This window comes from Corylus avellana, chromosome 3 (assembly GCF_965113065.1).
Source record: "Corylus avellana chromosome 3, dhCorAvel1.hap1.2, whole genome shotgun sequence".
NCBI lineage: Eukaryota > Viridiplantae > Streptophyta > Magnoliopsida > Fagales > Betulaceae > Corylus > Corylus avellana.
The window spans coordinates 33422487-33442196 of NC_142492.1; the positions used below are offsets into that span (position 1 = coordinate 33422487).

General features: G+C 33.6%; 2 protein-coding genes across 2 annotated transcripts; one reads left to right on the forward strand and one right to left on the reverse strand.

Annotated features, from left to right (window-relative positions):
• The first annotated feature begins 4421 nt into the window (after nucleotides 1-4421).
• On the forward strand, nucleotides 4422-7981 carry LOC132175420 (carbonic anhydrase 2). Its single transcript, XM_059587368.1, has 9 exons — nucleotides 4422-4506; nucleotides 4699-4769; nucleotides 5125-5286; nucleotides 6410-6458; nucleotides 6594-6710; nucleotides 6951-7004; nucleotides 7110-7195; nucleotides 7327-7432; nucleotides 7537-7981. Exons 2-9 carry the CDS (start codon nucleotides 4717-4719, stop codon nucleotides 7708-7710), a joined length of 801 nt encoding a protein of 266 aa, XP_059443351.1. The 5' UTR covers nucleotides 4422-4506; nucleotides 4699-4716; the 3' UTR covers nucleotides 7711-7981.
• Nucleotides 7982-12600: 4619 nt separating this feature from the next.
• Nucleotides 12601-13583, reverse strand: LOC132175782 (transcription factor WER). The gene is made up of 3 exons (XM_059587835.2): nucleotides 13418-13583; nucleotides 13187-13316; nucleotides 12601-13059 (listed from the first exon to the last, which is right to left on the reverse strand). The coding sequence occupies exons 1-3, from the start codon at nucleotides 13533-13535 to the stop codon at nucleotides 12651-12653; spliced, it is 657 nt and encodes a 218-aa protein (XP_059443818.1). The 5' UTR covers nucleotides 13536-13583; the 3' UTR covers nucleotides 12601-12650.
• Between the last annotated feature and the right edge of the window lie 6127 nt (nucleotides 13584-19710).

The window sequence follows — 19710 nt, forward strand, 5'->3', positions numbered from 1 at the left end:
CACCACTCAGAATACCTCTAAGGGCTACATTGTGATCATTAACTTGATTTGTCCACAATACAAAAGTTCATATTTATAGGGTAATGTCTAAATATCAGTTTGGTAATCAAATCCCCTTGATTTGATTACAATCTCAATATATGATTTTAATCAACCCATAAATAGATACTATTTCAATATTAGCATAATTATGGAATATATGAAAAATATAATATATTTTCCATATATTCAAACAGTGTTAAACATCCTTAATTATCTTTGAAGAGTAGTGCTTATGATTTGTTCAAGTTGGAGAGGCTACGATGAGATCGAGGATCCGGATCCCCTCTTATCAAGTACTGCCAAATAACAAGGGTCCTGCATGCCCGGACAGAACCCCCATGGCCCTGCTCGAGTATAGAAGCCCATCTCACATGTTCGTGTCTAAAAAAGAGGAGACGAAAAAATATATATATAAGATGACAAATTATAAGAAGCCAACTTATTTGTCTCACTGGTTTATCTAAATTTCTAGTTAAATTAAATAGCTAAAACAAGATAAAGCTTGTGCGCATGCACTAGCTAGACTGTAGAGTAGTGCAAACAAATGCAGCCCCCAAGCGAAAAGATACAAAAACATAACAAGAGCTGCTAATGGACCACAATATTGTTACCTTACCTACAAATAAAAAAAAAGGACTAATTTCCAAAAGGTACTCAAAGCTCATCCTTGCTTTTTGGTACAGATCAGAGGTCTAAGGTCTTTGCCTTTTGTTGTCATATATGCTAGTATATATGCTACCAAGGAATCATCGATCATCATTTCAGGTCTGAGACCAAAGATTTTACCCCCTTGGATTTCATATCTTTTAATATTTATTTTCTAAATGATCCAACGAGAGACATCATCATGTGAATGATATGTGTTTGAAGAAAAAATTAACCTTAAAATTCAATGATCAGTTCCAGCTGGGGGTCACTAGGGAAACCCAATAATTCAGTATCCAATATTGACTATAAAAACACCACGTACAAAACAATAAAAACATCATTGACTAACGTTGACACAACGGCCGGCCATGCAAATCACGAAAAGAAAAAAGAAAACCCAATACTAATTAATTAATTAATATGTTTCTAATATTACAACCACCAAAGTACTCCACGTTTTCTTTCATGTCATGACAAGACAAATATTCTCTTGTTTTATTGTTTCATTTCCAGGAAAAATGAGAAGATAAATAGTATTCACTTAATTAAGAGCCTTTGTTGAATTCTTAATAAGATCATATGGCAGACGATGGGTTTGTAATTATTATTACTGCAAAGTTCTTATTACTGCTGATCGAACACAGTTTTTATTACTATTGGACAAGCACAATTCTTATTATCATCTATTATTATTGTTAAACATTATTAATATTACTGTTGAACATGACATGATTATCACTTTTGAACTCATCAATATTGGTATATATATTGAACCTGTTCCTATTGTCACAAGTAAAACATCTTTTATGATTGCCATTGACAAATGAAATTACGATTATGTTGCTATATATTGAAGTTACATTATTTCTACAACTATTAACATGATACTAATTAATCAATATTGATTGCCTTCAAGTGTGGGTTTTTGAGATTGAGTCTGCAGTCTGGCCTATAATATTACCCTGGTAACCAACAACAACAACAGAAATGCCCCAACACAACTCAACTCCCCCACTAGAGAGATTTCGAATAAAGCTTCAAGCTATTAGTTATTGTTGTTGGGAGAGAAGCACCAAGGAAGTCAAATAAGAAAAAGCTAATATACATACTAGGACACCACTTCTAGCCCAAAAGCCTAAGCTAATGGACTTCGGTCCACTTATATATATTAACCACTCTTTTCTTCATACTTTTTCAATCTGGAACACAAACCTCATAAGTATATGCACAACAAATCTCCTCTCACTTATAAATCTCTTCCACATTGACCCAACTTTCCTTTACATAAGAGTGTCACGCGTACTCCAAAAGATATAACACTCTTTTTTTGGGATTCAAACCAAACGTGTCAAACCAAAACACTCGTATCAGCAACAACAGAAGCTAACCACGGACTCTGATACCAATTGTTGGGAGAGAAACACCAAGAGAGTCAAACAATAGTAATTTAATATACATATATAGTAGAAAATAGGGGTGTCAAAAATAACCGGGAAACCGGGGACCGGTTCCGGTTGCCAAAAAAAAAAAAAAGGGGGACCCCAGTTCCGGTTCCGGTTTTTGGCACCCAGTAAAAATGGGGAAAACCGGAACCGGGTCTTATTTTATTAAATAATATTTATATTATATTATATTACTATTTTTATTGTGAGTGTATTTGATTGGTAGATTATTTAAATATTTGTTTAATTTTTTATTTTTTTGGGTTTTGAATTGTTGTAGTAAGGGGTATTTATTTCTTGTGCATGTTGGTTTGTTTACATACTTGTTTTTACTTTTTATTGTTTTAATGTTTTCTTTATGTATCTAATTTAAAATGATTTTTAGGGTATTTTAAAAATTTTGATTTTTTATTTCTAAGGCTCATATAGGCAAAAACATTGATTTTTTATGATTTTTAGGCTTTTTTAAGTTTATTTTTTAATTATTTGGAACAATCACAATAAAGCCTCTTTAATTTAGACAAAAAGATTAATAGCTTTTTTAAAAAAAATGAGCTAACTTATGAAAAAAATAATGGGCTTATTTTAGGCCCAATACCTAAAATAAGCCCCAAACACTAATTTTTTTCAAAACCGGTTACCAAACCGGGTAAAACTGGAACCGGGACCCCGGTTCCGGTTCCGGTTTTGGCCAAAAACCGGGAAACCGGACCGGGTTGACACCCGTAGTAGGAAACCACTTCTAACCCTAAAGCATAAGCTAATGAACTTGGGTCCACTTATGTATAGTAACTACTATATATTTTTCTTCATACTTTCTCAATGTGGGATACAAACCTCACAAGTGTATGCACAACAATCATCTATTTGAATTGTTGAATAAAATTATCAAAAAGAATTATTTCGAAACATACGTTTGAAGAAGATTAAGTTCCCTTTATAAAGCTTATCAAAAAACAAAAAAAAAAGTTCCCTTTATAAAGAACCTAGCCAAATTTATCCCATTACACATTTAAGAAATCGAAGTGTCCCACATGGCTTAGAAGTAGATGATAAGGAAGACTCTTAGTTAAGTACAATCTTAACCATATATATGTATATAAGTTCTCTGGCATCTGTCCCCTGCAAGCCAGCTTTTAATGGTGTTCTATTTGAGATTTGTATCATTTGGTTTCAAACATGCACTATATATGTGACAGGTTCAAGTTATGAACAGGGTGAACTATGGGATCGAGTAGGCCGTTTTGGAAATCAAATTTAGAAGTGTTGTAGTATATATGTTACATCTTAACTGTCTCAAATAGCTTAAGTATATATATATTGACGAATTAACCATATGTATATTATAAGCTCTTAAATACTCTCCTTTTGCAAGCTATTTTTTAAGGGCGAGTTCCCATTTTAAGGGTGGCTAAACCAAAAAAAAAAAAAAAAACACCTCGCATTTAAACAAGTCAACAACACTTTTTTTTTTTTTGTGTGTTCTTTTTGTATCCTGTTATGCATGTGATTATCAACAAATCAGATGCATTGAAGGGCAGATAAAATTGTTTCTATATAAATATGAAAGAGAAAAAGGAATGTTAGTTGGAGGAGACAATTAAGGTTCCATAGCAAAGCGTACGTAAGCCGATCATGTGATGCATGTGTTGAAATAAGTGGCAGTGAAATATTTCACACTTTTGGCATGATACAAATGGTCTTTTAATTTTCTCATATATAGAATTTTGTTGTCCATCTGGAAGTAATTAATTGTGAATTCAAAATTCAACTTGATGTCGTAAACGTAAGCAAACAAGAAAAGAGAACCATTCTACATTTCTACGTACGTGGAGCCTCATTTATTGAAAAAAAAATTTTACTTCACACGTAACCATAGAGTGTTGGCGTATTAATTAAACAATTAAATTTATTATCAACTTAAAATTTTAAAATAAGTGATAATCATGATGATTTAAGAGTGACAACATGCATTCTCTGTAGCTGGGTTTGAAATTCATGGCATCTAGCTAGCTAGCATTAAAAAAACATTACATATATATATGGTCAATATGTACATACAGGATGATTGGACACCGACAATGTTTTAAACATTTTAGTGGTTGCGTGTGCATGGTATTACATGAACAAATCAAATATGAAGAAAAAAAGAGACAAGACGTGTTTGTTTTATAGTTGACATAATGCAAGCGTGCAAGAATATTGTAAACGTGGTATCGTATTTTTTTCTCAGCTAGAATGATATTTCTGAGGAAGCTAAGCATCTTAGAAGCACAGACAGATATACCAATTGGCTTATAAATAGAGACACTCAGGCAGCTAAGTCTATCAAATTTTCTACAATTTATTGCTCCTTAGCTATTATATACTCAAGGTTAATTTTTCTATTTTATAAGATCCGGCCTCTAGATTTCTTACAATAACTCCACTAGCTATGGAGTTTTAAAAAATCCAAACCATTATATTTAATTAAATGGTTTAGCTTTTATCCAAACCACTAGATTTTGTATATGATAATTCAAAGTTTTTTTTTTTTTTTTTTTTTTTTTTTTTTTTGAATTTGCAGAGAGAGGTTCACATATATATGGCTACGCAGTCATCAAAGTTGGCCGTTGAAGGACTGGAGAGTTTTCTCAGGTACGTAGAGTGCAAATTTTATAATTTTCAGCTAGGTTTTGATTTAAAGCCTGGTTGGCATCCAATGGCCATTTTCTTACCGTTTTACTTTTTTACTGGATTAATGTGACGGTACTCATCATAGCGTAGTTTTTTGCATTTCTCAGAGTGGAAATCAAAAATTCTACTAACACAGCAAGGAAAGGTTGTGATACTACGTGGACATGTTTACAATTACTGATAATTTGTTGAAACTATTGCAAATGAAATAGGAAGAACAGAAAATAACTTTATATATGTTCCTTAATTAACAGTGGCCAAAACATATGCATCGAATGTATAACTGACTATGGCTATATTACTTGTCTGAATGCAGTGAGAAGAATAGCGTCGATGATGTGATCACGGCTGCAAAAATTGAGAAACTAGCAGACGAACTACTGGAAGAGACAGATATCAATGGGGCTGAGCTAGTTAAGAAAGACCCAATTCAAATGATTACAGAAGGGTTTATATACTTCAAGACCAACAAATTTGAGTATGGCACCACTTGTTAATTAGTAGGGCCTTAATTGGCTGGCATATTCAAAGTGTTTTTCTTTCTTCTAAAACCATGCAAAACTTTGCTAACATTAGGGTATACGGTTGGTTAAGGATTAAATCCTTATAATGGAATAGCTATTTTATGGTTTGGTAAGTTTTTTAATCTAAGAAAAAGCATTCTATAGGAATAACTATTTATTCAAACGAAGAATAGCTATTCCTTTTTTTAAAAAAAAAAAAAAAAAAAAAAAAATTGACATTTAACACAAATTTCCTCCAAAATATCTTACCCCCTAACTTTCGGATGTTTATATATTTTTTATGTATAATTGTTCAATTCTCTCTCCGATCCAAGAAATGACGAAGGAGTTCATGGTGCCGCTGGTGGTGTTCCCGTTTGTCGAGAACCCGTTGGAAAAGCTCAGTATCCACCCAAACCAGATTAATTTAGCACAAAACCAAGTCCATTCTCAACCCACTACAGATACACCCTACCGTCCATAAGGACTCGTCGGACCTCTCTGACCTAATCCTCTACGTGCCGCTTTGCCTCTTTCAGCTCCTCACCGGGAAGATCCAATTCACTGTCATCCTCGGCTGGATCATCGTCTCTTCCATCTTCCTCTACGTCATGTACAACATGTTCGCCACGCGAAACGGTCCGGTTCCAATTCAAACGCCAAATGTGCCATAAGTTGTTGTTCAAAATTACTGTTAAATTACCAGTTATCCTAAAAGGGACGTGAAATATTTAATTTAAATTAGGGGCGAATTAACGGAGTCAAAGCTCGATTCCATAACCTTAGGCTTTGATACTATGTTAAATTACCAGTTATCTCAAAATTTAAGCTTATAGGAAGAAAGTAAATTTAATCACTTAATCATTAATTTGACACTCCCCCTTATGTGTGGGCTCAAACTCTCTGATACCATGTTAAATTACCAGTTATCCCAAAAACTTAAGCTGATAGAAAAATGTAAATTTAATTACTTAATAATTAGTTTAACAATTACAAAAGTAGTTGCAAGATACAAGCCACATGGTTTTTCTATACCAATTCACTTGCACTGAGATGCGGTTGGTTTGATCTTTATTTTCTTTGGTTTGATTTTTGCAGCAAGAATCCAGAATTGTACAATAGTCTTGCCCATGGCCAGTGGCCTCAGGTACTGTTAAGATAAAAAAAAAAAAAAAAAAAAAAAACACCTTAATATGTATTTCTATTATTAAAACCATCATCAAATCTCAATTATGTATAAGATTTAAGCAAGATTAATTACTGGTCTTAATTTATGGTGTAGTTTCTGGTATTCGCATGCTCAGACTCCAGAGTTAGCCCCTCTCATATCCTGAATTTCCAACCTGGGGATGCCTTCATGGTCCGCAACATTGCCAACTTGGTTCCACCATTTGACCAGGTAATAATTTCTCACATGAATTCTTGCATGTCCAACTTACATTAAATGTTGTCTCCAAGGGGTAACTTACTCGGCAGTAAACCATGCCTCATGAAACGGACGTCACTAGTTTAAATTCTCCATCCCCCTTCCCTTTCCCTTGTATAGACATGTCAAAAAAAAAAAAAAAAGACTTACATTAAATGTTAATTATCAAATACCTTTAGATTGCTAATATATATAGTCCTACTGCATGCACAGCTAAGATACTCTTGCGTCGGCGCAGCCATTGAATATGCCATCAAAGCTCTTGAGGTGAAGTTGCATTCATTTATATATTCAAATTCTTCTTGAATTTCTTTTATTTTCTTTTATACGTACTATGATATCCAAGTGTTACAAGAGATAAAAATCCCGTAGGTACCAAATATCCTGGTGATTGGACATAGTCGTTGCGGGGGGATAGAGAGGCTTATGTCTCATCCTGAGGATGGCTCTGCTCCCTAGTAAGCCCTTTTTACATTAAACTTAATTTGACAAACACTCAATTATTTGATCAAAGATATGAAGAAATTTCTGCTCAAATATTGCTTAACTTACTTCATCCATATCCAACTGTGATGATATTGATGTGCAGTGACTTCATCGACGAATGGGTCAAAATCGGTAAACCTGCCAAGGCTAAAGTCGTAGCAAATTTTGGCAATCTGCCATTTGAGACACAATGTGAACATTGTGAAAAGGTTGTCTTTTCAAACCTAATCATGATGACTACAAAAAAAAAAAAAAGTAATTTAATTGAACAAAGCTAATGAAACATAGTTGTGCGTGTATGTGTATTATGCAGGAGGCAGTGAAGTTGTCACTGACTAATTTACTGAGTTATCCATATGTCCAGAAGGCGGTGGCATGCAAGAAGCTACGGTTGATGGGTGGCTACTATAATTTTATTGATGGAACTTTTGAACACTGGGAATTTGAGTGTCACTTTTCACCTCACATCCCCGTCATAGCCGTGTGAGTCTCAGTTGAATTTGGGGTTGGCGGACAGTATTATTATGGCCACTAAATAAAGCACATGCAGCAGCTAGCTCTTTGCTGTTAGTGGGCAGGAATAATTATTTTGTTTCCTATATGCTTAAGATTTTGAATCGTGTGTGTAACAATAAAGTCAAATCTGCATATATAAACTGTTTGATGAGTGGTGTACTTGCATAGAAAAAGGATATTGTAATGGAAATCTTATTACTGTTTCAAGTTATTTTCCTTTTAGCAGTGAAAGTGATCGATACTTGAAATTGTTAAAGTAATGATTAAGTGATTAAATTTACTCATTCCTATCAGTTTAAGATTTTGGGACAACTGATAATTTAACATATATGGTATCAGAGTGAGATCGAACCTTGACTCCGTCAATTCACCCCCCATTTCAATTAAATATTCTATGTATTGGGTCTCACCTATTAAAATGAAGTTTTAACATATCACAATCAAAATGTAGACCTATAAAGTTTTTTATTTTTTATTTTTAATTCAAAAAGAGGAATGAGAGAAAAAAGAGATTAGGCAACCCTAACAATAACCAAAAATCAGTGTTAAATCTTAAAATTACTGAGAATTTGTGTAATAAAGGTGATAAACATGGATAGATTGTAATATGGCTCTTTACTCTTGTTGGCATTCTGGGCCAAGATTGTAATACCCTTCGGATCAGCCCGCTTGACTTGATGAGCTTCTACTTTGCGGGCTCGTAGCCATAAATTGGCTACAGCATAAAGAATTTAGGTTTTTTTTTTTTTTTTTTTTAGTGAATTAATATATACTTTCCTCAAAATGACTTCGTTCCATGCAGGAAAAAAAATATATATATATATATTATTTTTCTCAAAACAATGTTGTTTTAACTTATATTTTAAAAGTCGAGCTGGGTCGAAAATTAGTTGGAAATGGTAGCGCGCATACAAAACATTTATTATGCTAAAATACATAGCCGTCTGTTATTAAAAATTATCTCCAGTCATGTTTATTCGAGGGAATAAGAGAACCATTGACCTATACCTTCTGATGCCTTATAAATGAAATATATTGGCTTTATTTATAGTTAAGTCAAGCACCTTCAATTGGAATTTTTTATCTTATTTATTTGTCAAGAAATAAGAATCTGAATAAAAATCAATTCTAATTTTGATTCCACAAATAAACCCATATTTGGAATAAATTACCAAACACTTATGCTTGTGTTTAATTTAAATCACACTAAATATCACGTGGCATATAGGCCTCACTTTATTGGGATATTTCTTATAGAAAATCCTAACCTTAAATCAGTTTCAAACCCATCTTTATTGAAATCCTATATATTTTCTAATGATTTTGTGACAGTGGCCTCCCTAGTCCCTACTATGACATATATATTTTTTTATATCAACTAGTGAAAATTATAAATAAACAAGTATATATAATATTGGAGAAAAATTGTTCAGGGAGATGAGCCAAACAGACATGTGAAGAGAAAGTTATGGGGGCAAGAAGCAAAAACACCTTCTTTTTCATCCTATAATATTTCTCAAAGTGAATTGAGTTTGTTATTGAAAGGAAACCAGATTGAAGAAGTGATATATGTGATGAGAGAGTGGGGAAAAAGCAGCTTTCTAGCATTCAAAAAGGTAATAATTTGTAGGGAACATTCACATCATCCAAGGACTAATTTCCATATATTGGGTTGCCTACTTTGATGGGAATCAATGAAAAGGTCAAAGCTCATCCCTTGCTTTTTGGGTACTCATCAGAGCCCTTGCCTTTTGTAACATGGCCTCATTGCCTGTTGGTACTAGCCTCTCAAGACATACTGCTGTCATATGCTACATAGAGAGATTATTTCTGGATTGGGACCATCGATTCACCCCCATAGATTTTCTATCCATTGATTACCCCCACCTCCTTTCTGCCCTTTTTTTCTGAATGACAACAAGTAGAGTCATCATCACATGAATGATGGTTTTTGAAGAAAAATTTGTAAAATTCATTCATGATCACCTTTGGCTCATTGGGGAACCCTATGAATTTTCAATTCAGTACCCAATATTGACTACAACAACACATGAAAAACCAACCCATTGGCCATTACAATGTTAATTGACTTGCGTTGACACATTCACCTGCCGGTCTTGCTATAATGACAAAAAGAAAGGAAAAGGAAATTCCAATGCTAATAATCATCCACCAAGAAATTCCAATTCATATTACCACAAAAAACTTCAAGTTTCCTTTTATGGCACGACTCTCATCACAAATAGTTTTCATTGCGTAATCTTATATAGTATACCTTTATCTCATTTTTATTTTATTGAACTGAAATGACAATATCTATCAGCCTTTGAATTTTGTTTAAGAGCTAATTAATAGACACTGTCAAAGAATTTTGTATGTAACATTACTCTTTTTCATTATGTCTATTGTTTTATTGTTTCATGCGTAATGCTACATATTCCGCTCTCATCCCACTAAACTAATGCATAAATGTGCATTAACTCTTAAATCAATCATGGTTAAAAACAATAATAATAATTATAAAGCTGGTAAAAACTATTATATCAACCAGTAAAAAAATAATAGTATGCATCGTTATTCGTACCAAATTTTATACTCTATTTTTCAAACAAAACAAAAAAAAAGGGAAATAGAATTCACGTGAGAACAACCTTTGTTGAAAATCATTAATAACGACTAAGAATCTAAGATTCATATGTCATATATATGTAGTTTTACAGCTTTAGGCACTCTCACGCTAGCTGCTACGTACGGCCGAAATGATGGTATTGCTCTACCTCTACTCTCCTATTTGAAATTCCCAACCCAAACAAAGCAAACTTTCAGCTTTTCTCATTGTCTTTTCTGTATATATATATATATATATATATATTTGTTATTAAATTCAAGGAAAAAAAACCCAACAACATAAATATATTGAAGTCATTTGAGACACTAATTAATTTCCAATATTTACATGCCATTAATTAAGGTTAATTATTTTGGGTTACTTTAGGGCCCTTTGGCCTCTGGGTTCTTCCTGAACAGCTATCATATATAGAATACAAAGTTGTTTAATTACAAATCAGACAAGAGAGCATCGAAAATATTCCCAAGGATTGGCATTTCTTTTGTATACAAATCCATCATGCATGTCCTTGAGAGAGCTTAACAAAATATTCCCATGGATTGGCATTTCTTTTGTGTCCAAATCCCTTGTGTCTTTTTCTCATTAATTTTAGTTGGATCTAGTGATGTTTTCCTTTATTCATGGATCTGTTTGGTCCTTTTGGATCATTTCATTTGAAATTTGTTGTTGGGGTGCCATTCTTTTAATGTTGTCGTTTGATCCATGTAACACACTTTTCCTTATTTGATTAGAAAAAAATAAATAAATAATGTTCTTCTAATATTAATATAGGTTCCCCAAACGGTCCCCATCATCATCTAGTAATTAGCTAGCATAGCTGCACAGATAATCTATGACCTCATCCATTAATACAGCTCGACCTTTTGCTTCCCATTTCTTGAAATTGAAGTAATGATGGAGATCCGTACAATAAGGCTGTTTAATTTTATTTGTTGCAGGACAATTCAAAGTGGGTGGAATTCAAACAAGCCCTCGTATGTGTTGCCTTATTATATAGAATGGGGGATATTTTTATATTTATGACACGACTAATAAAATCGACTCAAACTCAATATGAAATTAATGGATTATTGAGAGTTTCTTCTCCTAACAGAGAGCGCCGCTCAAAAGGAGAACTTTTGTTCTCTCCCTCCCCCTCTTTCCCTCTTCCTCTTGGGTTTTTATCTTCCCCTTTCCTCCCAGCCTATTCCCTTCTCCCTCTTTTTTCCCCTTTTGCTTATCTTTGCTTTTGCTTATTTGCTTGTTTTGACACACTTTAATTTGTGGGTGCCGCTCATGGGAAATTCACTCAAACTAAACTCCTAGATCTTTGAGTGCACCGCCGATCTCCTCCACACTAGCTTGTCGTCCAATTTCCACTTCCAGGTCTTTGCACGCTCCTCCCACCGCGCTCATCGGCCCTATCCGCTTCCAACACCACCTTTTGCATCGTTTTCCAGCAAATACGCGGTCAGCTTTTCTTCCAGCTGCAGTCATTCGCCTAGTGTGCTCCTGTTTTTTGGTTTTCTAGTTTTTGTTTTTCTTTCCATGTATTTTTTTGTTTTATTGTTGTTTGTTGAATAAGGCTATGTCCTCTCTCTTGATCTGCCCGCTTGATGCTTAGTGGGGTATTTACTTTTGATCCAGACCCTTGGGTTGTCAATGTGAACAATATCTAGCTTTTGGGTCGAGGAGGAAGAGTTTTCGGCATGAGGGTTCTCTGCTCTCATGGCCGAGGAATAAGAGCTAACTATGCATTGAATTGAGTCTGCTTGGAGCAGATTTGATATTAAAATTGAAGACTAGTCATGAGTTAACGGATTGATGTCATTAATGGGTCTTGATTGTTAGATTGTAACGTATGAATCTTTGACGTTTGTAACATCGTAACTTCGTCTATGATTTGCTTCAAAACTTTTGCTCGCGATCTTTTCATCAATGAATGAGTATGAAATATTTTTTCCTTAAAAAAAAAAAATAATGGATTATTAGTGTTGTGAGGTCTGACTGGTTTAAATAAATGAGTCGAATTATTGTTAACATATATAGTCTTAAATGAGTCAGATTATTGTTAACATATATAGTCTTGTACCTATGAACTGATCAATACGAAATTATCAAGTTAAGGTTAAAGGGGTATAACCCATTTAATTAAATAAATCATATTATGGTTAAATTATAGTCTTATACGCTGCATTATGGTTGACATATATAGTCTTATATTAATTACATACAAATTTTACTACAAAAGAATTTAAAAAAATCATTTATTAAGGAGTTATTGACACTACATGAAGGGAAGTCTACATACCATCCCAAACAAAATCAAGACCATATTCATCTAGAGGCTCCATTAAATAAGCTGGGGTATATAAATTTAGATCTTCGTGAGAAAACCAAAAAGAACACCCATAGTTTTGATCTACGAGAGTTTCTTCTTCTGTGCTACTAAACCTCAATACGCTTTGAGAGCCATCTGCAATGACACTATGAGAGCCATCTTCAATTATTAACTCACTTGCAACCTCCCCATTGCAGTCGGAAGGTGGCTCCGAATTTGACCGTATTTCTCCGGCGAGCGACCGCAAAGAATTAGCACCGGCTTTGATTTTTGCCTTCTTGATCCCGAGCTTCTTGCTCAAATGAGTGTTCCAATGGTTCTTAACTTGATTGTCAGTTCTCCCAGGTACCCTCCCAGCTATCAAAGACCACCTAAAGATGAAACCCATTTCAGTACTTTTCAGCCACAATATTAGCATCTTTGAAACAAAAGGACAAAAAACACAATAATTAAAGCTTGGACAGATTGTTATAAAAATGGACAAAAATGAGAGAAAACCTGTTTCCCAGGAGTTTATGGAGGCGAATTATGAGGTCTTCTTCTTCCTCAGAGAAATCACCACGCTTTACACTGGGGCTTAGATAATTTATCCACCTTAATCTGCAACTCTTGCCACACCTCTTCAAGCCTGCATGGACCAGATGATGATGAAGTGTTTTTTTTTTTCAAATAATCAAGTAAAAAAGACACTGCAACGTACATCTTCAAATTAATAAAGCTGCTACAAACCTGACATTTTGGCGATGCGATTCCACTTCCCTTTACCGTGCACCCTTATGTAATCCAGTAGCATTCTATCCTCCTCTGCTGTCCACAACCCCTTTCTGTTTTCACCCCCACTCTCCATTCTTGATGCAGAAAAAGAAGATTTTTGATACACAGAGAGAGAGAGAGAGAGATGGGTGGCGGCCTTGGAGTTGTACAGCTGGAGTTGGTTCTTTGGAGAGTCCACTCCCTCTGTTGTTGTGTACACGTATATATAAAGGTACTCCTGGCCTCCTAGCGGTAGCTTTGGAAGAGCACGAGTGTGTGTGTGAATGAACCACGATTGTCGCTACATTTATCTGCAACGCTTGGTGGTACAATCTTTTTTGCGAAAAAAATTTATGTGTGAGTATTTCACATTAAAAAAATAATAATACTTAATATATCTAAGTGGACCTTAGCCTATTAACTTAGGCTTTTGAATTAGAGTTATGTTGAATTATGTATATTAATGTACTCTTGATAAATTCTGAAATAATATCATAATAATGCTGTTCATATACCGTTATTTCACTGTCATATAATTGCTATTCAGACATATTTCATTTAGAAATACATTTTCACCATGTATTTCATTTCTTTTGTATATCCATTTTTGTTTCCGACAAAAATAGTACTATTCCTTTGATACACTAAAACTCATTCGACAAACTTTAATTCGAATATGCTATCAAACATATCATATCTTTTGGATTATAGACTTTATTTATCTTTTATTAATGGATAAAAATTTGAGAATTTAGTGATTAAAAGAAAAGCAATCCTTCGCACTACTACATACATCATCATCTCAACTCTATCACACCAAGAACCTGTTTGGTATTGTGTTTGAAAAATATAACAAGCCAAAAAGAGTTTCTAGGCAAAAGCTTTATTTTTTAAGCTTTTGTCAAAAGTGTTTTTTTGATCATTTTTAGGCTTTTTGGACCTTTAAAAGCGTTTTTAATTTTTTTTACCAAACGAATATTTTTTTTCTTCAAACGGACTTTTTGAGTGTTAAAAATACTTTAAGGCCCCTCAAACGTAATTCCAAACATGCCCTAAGCTAATGCCATACTGCTCATTACCTTTTGAACTAACCTTATTAAAAAAAAGTTAAAAAAAATTCAAAAGCTGATAAACACTGTCACATTATTTCAGTAGAATGGGAATGTAATATGTACTGTTGGGAATAAATTCACACTGCAAACACACCAAATTCTAGGCCCAATAGTCAAGGATAAACCCACAAAGATATTAATTAATAAGCAATGACTATTAATTAATAAGAAGATATATTCCAATTAAGATAATGTTGGAATGAAGAAGTCCTACTCAAAGTCTACAAAGGAATAGGAGCTCAAATCTAACTCAACTATGGACTCCCAATACAACTCAAATAAGTAGAGCTAGTTCAAGCCTATAAATAGGCTCCTACACAATGTACAAATACATCTTCTCATACCCTCTCAAGATTCTCTCTCAAAGCTCAATTAGTCACTTTGAACATATTGAATGATCGTGCGCCGAAGCACAATTTCAACGCACAATCACCGTGTTGAAAACTGTTCTAACATGTATTAAGTAGGTATATATGTGATCTCACTTGAGAAGTTTCGATAAGATTGGTATTAATTAAGTTGAATTTTGATTGAATTAATCTCAAACAATGATTGAATGTATAAAAGAGTATAAAGGAACAATGGGGGGGGGGGGGGGGGGGGGGGCACGGTGGCCCCTCCTGGGCCGGTAGCGGGTAGGATCGATGCAAGAGAAAGAAGACATAATTTAAAGAAATAATGAAAAACTGCAAAGTCATTTTTGTAAAGCTGTATTGTGCGTAGCTGTATTGCGCGTCGTCTGATATAAAAGCAAATGGGGTTTGTTTGTTACCCTGATGCACACATGCCATTAAGGATCGGGCCCTATCACGTCAGGGCCACCGCCTCTATATATGCCTCTATTTGTGTCTCTAGCTACTCTCTACTCTCTACTCACAACAAAACAAACCCCATCACCATCTCAATAAAGTAATCAACCTCAATTAGCCCTCTCTCAGTCTCATTCTGCTTTTCTGTCTTGATTCATGGTGATTTCTTTTTCAACATTTTAGCTCACTTTTTTCACATATAGGCTATGTGCTCTAAACATCGAAGAATATTGCCACTATCACTTCTTCTTTTTTTCTTTTTCTTTTTCTTTTTTAATCGCTTCTAAGGTCTCAAGATGTGCTAATTCTTTTGGTTGCTAAGTAAGTTGCTTCTCTCTCGGTGATATTGACAATGAGGTGATAGTTTAAGAAAGAAATGCGTACTTTTTTCCAAAATAAAATAAAAAATAAAAACTACAACACATTTTCTGTTGTTTTTTAACGGTTTATATTTAATTTTTAACTTTTTAAATTAAATATGAATTGTTGAAAAAATTAAAATTAGGGGAATCTTTCATATTCATTCCTCCTTGAAAAAAGATTAAGGGCATAAAACTCTTACATCAGAAAACATAAAGCTCTGATAAATCATATTCAAAACTATGGGGTTACAATGTCATAGAGACAAAACATAAAAATCTTACAATCAAATCATATATATGAGTTTACCATCGGCTAACCCATGTCTAAACTTCACTTATACAACAGACCTGCTAGCTCCAAGCATACTCAATCCAATATATAAATAGCCCATATTTTCAATTTTTATTTTATCTCTAGGTTTTCTCTTGAGCTTAGTGCCGGCTCCCTCAATATATAACTTTTTTGTTGAAGCACCCAAGCATATCCAAAATATATTTCTTCCATGATTAACTTCCATGCGTATTAAATTCGACGCCCCCTCCTCTTTACTCGATCATCTTAGCAGGACCTATTAAATCCACCAACCTTCTAACAACTAATATATTTACTCACGCAGCTTTCCTGGGGTTTGGGAAGATTACATCTTCATTGTCAGAAAGCTGGTGATCATCTAATTAACGAATTCCAGGAGTGTAAAAGCTTAATATGCTTGGAAGTAATATATATTTTTTTATTATTTTCGAAATGTATGACATTTGACTTTATTCTTAATAAAATATTTAATTAAATTTTTTATTTTTTATTAGCTTAAATTTTTAGAATAAATAGTAATTATTTATCATGAAACTAAAACAAAAGTCCTTAATTCAAATATTAACTCCACAATTTATTCTATTTTAATTAAATAATTCTACATGTTAAGTCTCTTTTATTGAATAAAACTTCAAGCTTAATTACATGTAAACTTAAATTTTTTTAGATAAGCAATGATTATTTAACAATTCTCTCTACACCATCAAGTATATATATATTTTCTAATTATCAGTATGTATAACATCGTTTAGAATGTCAGATGACGACGATAATAATTAAGAATGTGACAAAGAAATCAATGATAAACAATTTAAAAAAGAAAAGAAGAAGGAATCAATGATAAAAATCAAGAAAACAATAATGAAGATTTAAGGTCGTTGGGTCTTAATTTACACATGGAGAAAATAACAACATTCCTCGCATGGTCTCTTGTGTATGTGAATTTGAGCAGTAGTGTTGCTTTCATGAAAACGATGCGAGAGCCCTTTTTCTAGCAAGAGAAGAAAATACCAGTTTTTCCTTCGTTTTTTTGCATGAAAGAACTTTCCTTTTGATTTTTAGGGTGTGGATTGGATTGTTGGGCACAAATCTCAAAGTCACGCAGCTGAATGGGTGGGTGGCCTTTTGATTCTTGCAGAAGCAGAAGCCATGGGAAAGACATATGCTACTGTTCTTCATTTTGTTTGTTTGTGACTGCTTTTCAACTCTGGGTGACCATTGAATTATTAGATGTGATATTTTTAACCAAAGGGTGCATGAATATGAGAGAAAAAAAAAAAAAAAAACTGGGATTTATATTGTTGGAGGAAACTTTCTAGAGTTTGTGCTGATGAAATATAATAACGGGAAAAGGAATTTGAGTGTTTTGTGTTTTGAGTTGGCAAAATGGTTATCAAACGAGCCGCTAGTTTTGACTAGTGAAGCCTCTTATTTGGGTTATCTCTTGTAAGATCTTTTGAAATTAGGAGAGACGTTTTATGAGACTTATCTATCCAAACACATATTTAGGCTCTCAGAAGACTTGCTTACCGATTGCGGGAAACAAGTAATTGTAATGTTGTAGGGAATCTTCAATTTGAAGAGATTCCAATTCGACCCTGACACTTCTGAGTGTAGATGAGGACAAATCGCTGTCACCCTTTGTTCTTGTTTCATGTCCATCTCACTATATATGTAAAACGTGCTTAATTTGAAAATTGAAACCAATTTCCGGGTCTAGGTTGTCTCTAATCATAGTAGAAAAGGGAAAATGAACAAAGAAACTGATTAATTACACAATGATTCAGGGAGGGGATACTAATTAAATAGTTTTACGCAGTTGACCAATCAGATTAAAGATGATAATTCGTGTTTGCAAGTTGGATTTGGATCATGTCGAGTTATAATCAAGTATAAGATCATATATATATATATAAGTCAACTTTGATGACTCAATTTATTTAATTAAATGGGTTAAATCCTTTAATTTTAACTTACTAATTTTGTGTTAGATTTGCGAATCATATAAAAAATTATTGACCCGCTCAAGATGTGTTGATGAAGCCAGAGATGAAAATGATGGGTCCATCCAATGAGGTAAACTGCCTTAATCAACCCCTAAAAAGAAAAGTTTCCTTCAAAATGAACTCGTCGTCACCGATTCTTAGGTATTTTGGTAATGTTTGTTAGTTTTTAACAAAAGCATTAATTAAATGTTGAAAAAGATAGTTGAATACTATTTAAACAATTATATTCCACCTTCCTTTATTCATAATAAGAATTATTATATGTTTTTTTTAATAAAAAAACTATTCGGCATACCAAAAGTAACCCAACAATTGTTTCAAAAAATAAAAAAATAAATAAAAATAACCCAATAATAATTCATAATAAAAATTATTATATTTTTAATAAAAAAATAAATTAAATTAAATTTAAAAAAAAAACACTATTTGGCATACCAAAATTAACCCAACAATAAAAAGAAAAGACTTGGCTTCCCTACTTTTGCCAAATCCGGCCATAGGTTTCACGAGTAATATAGTGAAGACCTCATGGCTCCTGGCCCCGTGAGTCCGTGCCTTAATTAGCATGTGATCACAGGCCACAGGAAATCGACCGACATGCATGATGCAAACTAAAACATTACAGAAATGGATAATATTATAGTCATATCATTCCAAAAATATTAATAAATTTGTAGCTTTTATAGATTTACTTATAAAACCTTAATTTCATATAATAAATAAGTAATGTAAGACTTAGCACTTGTAAGTATTTTTATAAGTATTTTATAAGCCACTCACTTTACGTGAAATATTTATCTTCCTAATGTGGGATCAGAGTGATAGCGGAAATTCGGCTAGCGCTAGTTTTCGCGTCATTACGTACACCATTAGTTCTTGGATTTTTTTTTTTTTTTTTAACAATAACTGATCCAACGACTGATAGACACTGGCACATCAACCAAATAAAATAAAAATTAAATTGTAGTGTATATATATATATATAACATTACTCAACAATTTATATATGATGCATCCCAATCTGATCCCAACCCCATCTTATTAGATTAATGGATACGTGAAAAGAAATGTTACATATTAAACCATCATTTCACTTAGTTAAGTTGATTGTAAAAGTGATGCTACATACTGCGATCCTCGCATTTCACTTTTACAATCAGATTAGAAAAAAAAGTTGATTGTAAAAGTGAAATGCGAGGATCGCAGTATGTAGCATTACCCTATGGCTAGTCTGTAGCATTACCCTGGTCCTTCTGCAATAATTATGCAATTTTAAAAATATGTTCGGGAAACATAAGTCAAAAAGAGAGAGAAATGGGAGCAAAGGTACTGTGGAAGGGCATCGGAAAACTCACGCCAGATCGAGTGAGATATCGGAACTGGCGAAGGACAAAGATGAACTCAATGAAAGGCAGACAGAAACAGAAAACATTTAATGCACCCATGTTACACAGGCATAAGCTTCAGCATATATATATATTTCTGGGCTGGGTGCACATGGAAGGTCAGTACCATTTAATTCTTGCGTGCATGCATCTGATTTTCCCGAACAAGAAAAGGGAGAACTGAGAAAGGGCCCTATACCTACCTCCCTCATTGCTGGAGACTGGAGTAGTCGTTGGACTATTATAATTATTGGAAAACTCGAAGAAGAAGAAGAAGAAGAA

Excerpts from the sequence above, each read along its gene's own strand:
- LOC132175420 (XM_059587368.1), top strand. The coding sequence starts at position 4,717 with ATGGCTACGCAGTCATCAAAGTTGGCCGTTGAAGGACTGGAGAGTTTT. Across the intron at positions 4,770-5,124 it reads GGACTGGAGAGTTTTCTCAG|TGAGAAGAATAGCGTCGATG; the intron begins GTACGTAGAGTG and ends GTCTGAATGCAG. Across the intron at positions 5,287-6,409 it reads TTCAAGACCAACAAATTTGA|CAAGAATCCAGAATTGTACA; the intron begins GTATGGCACCAC and ends TGATTTTTGCAG.
- LOC132175782 (XM_059587835.2), bottom strand. The coding sequence starts at position 13,535 with ATGGAGAGTGGGGGTGAAAACAGAAAGGGGTTGTGGACAGCAGAGGAG. Across the intron at positions 13,317-13,417 it reads TCGCATCGCCAAAATGTCAG|GCTTGAAGAGGTGTGGCAAG; the intron begins GTTTGTAGCAGC and ends TGGTCCATGCAG. Across the intron at positions 13,060-13,186 it reads CATAAACTCCTGGGAAACAG|GTGGTCTTTGATAGCTGGGA; the intron begins GTTTTCTCTCAT and ends TTTCATCTTTAG.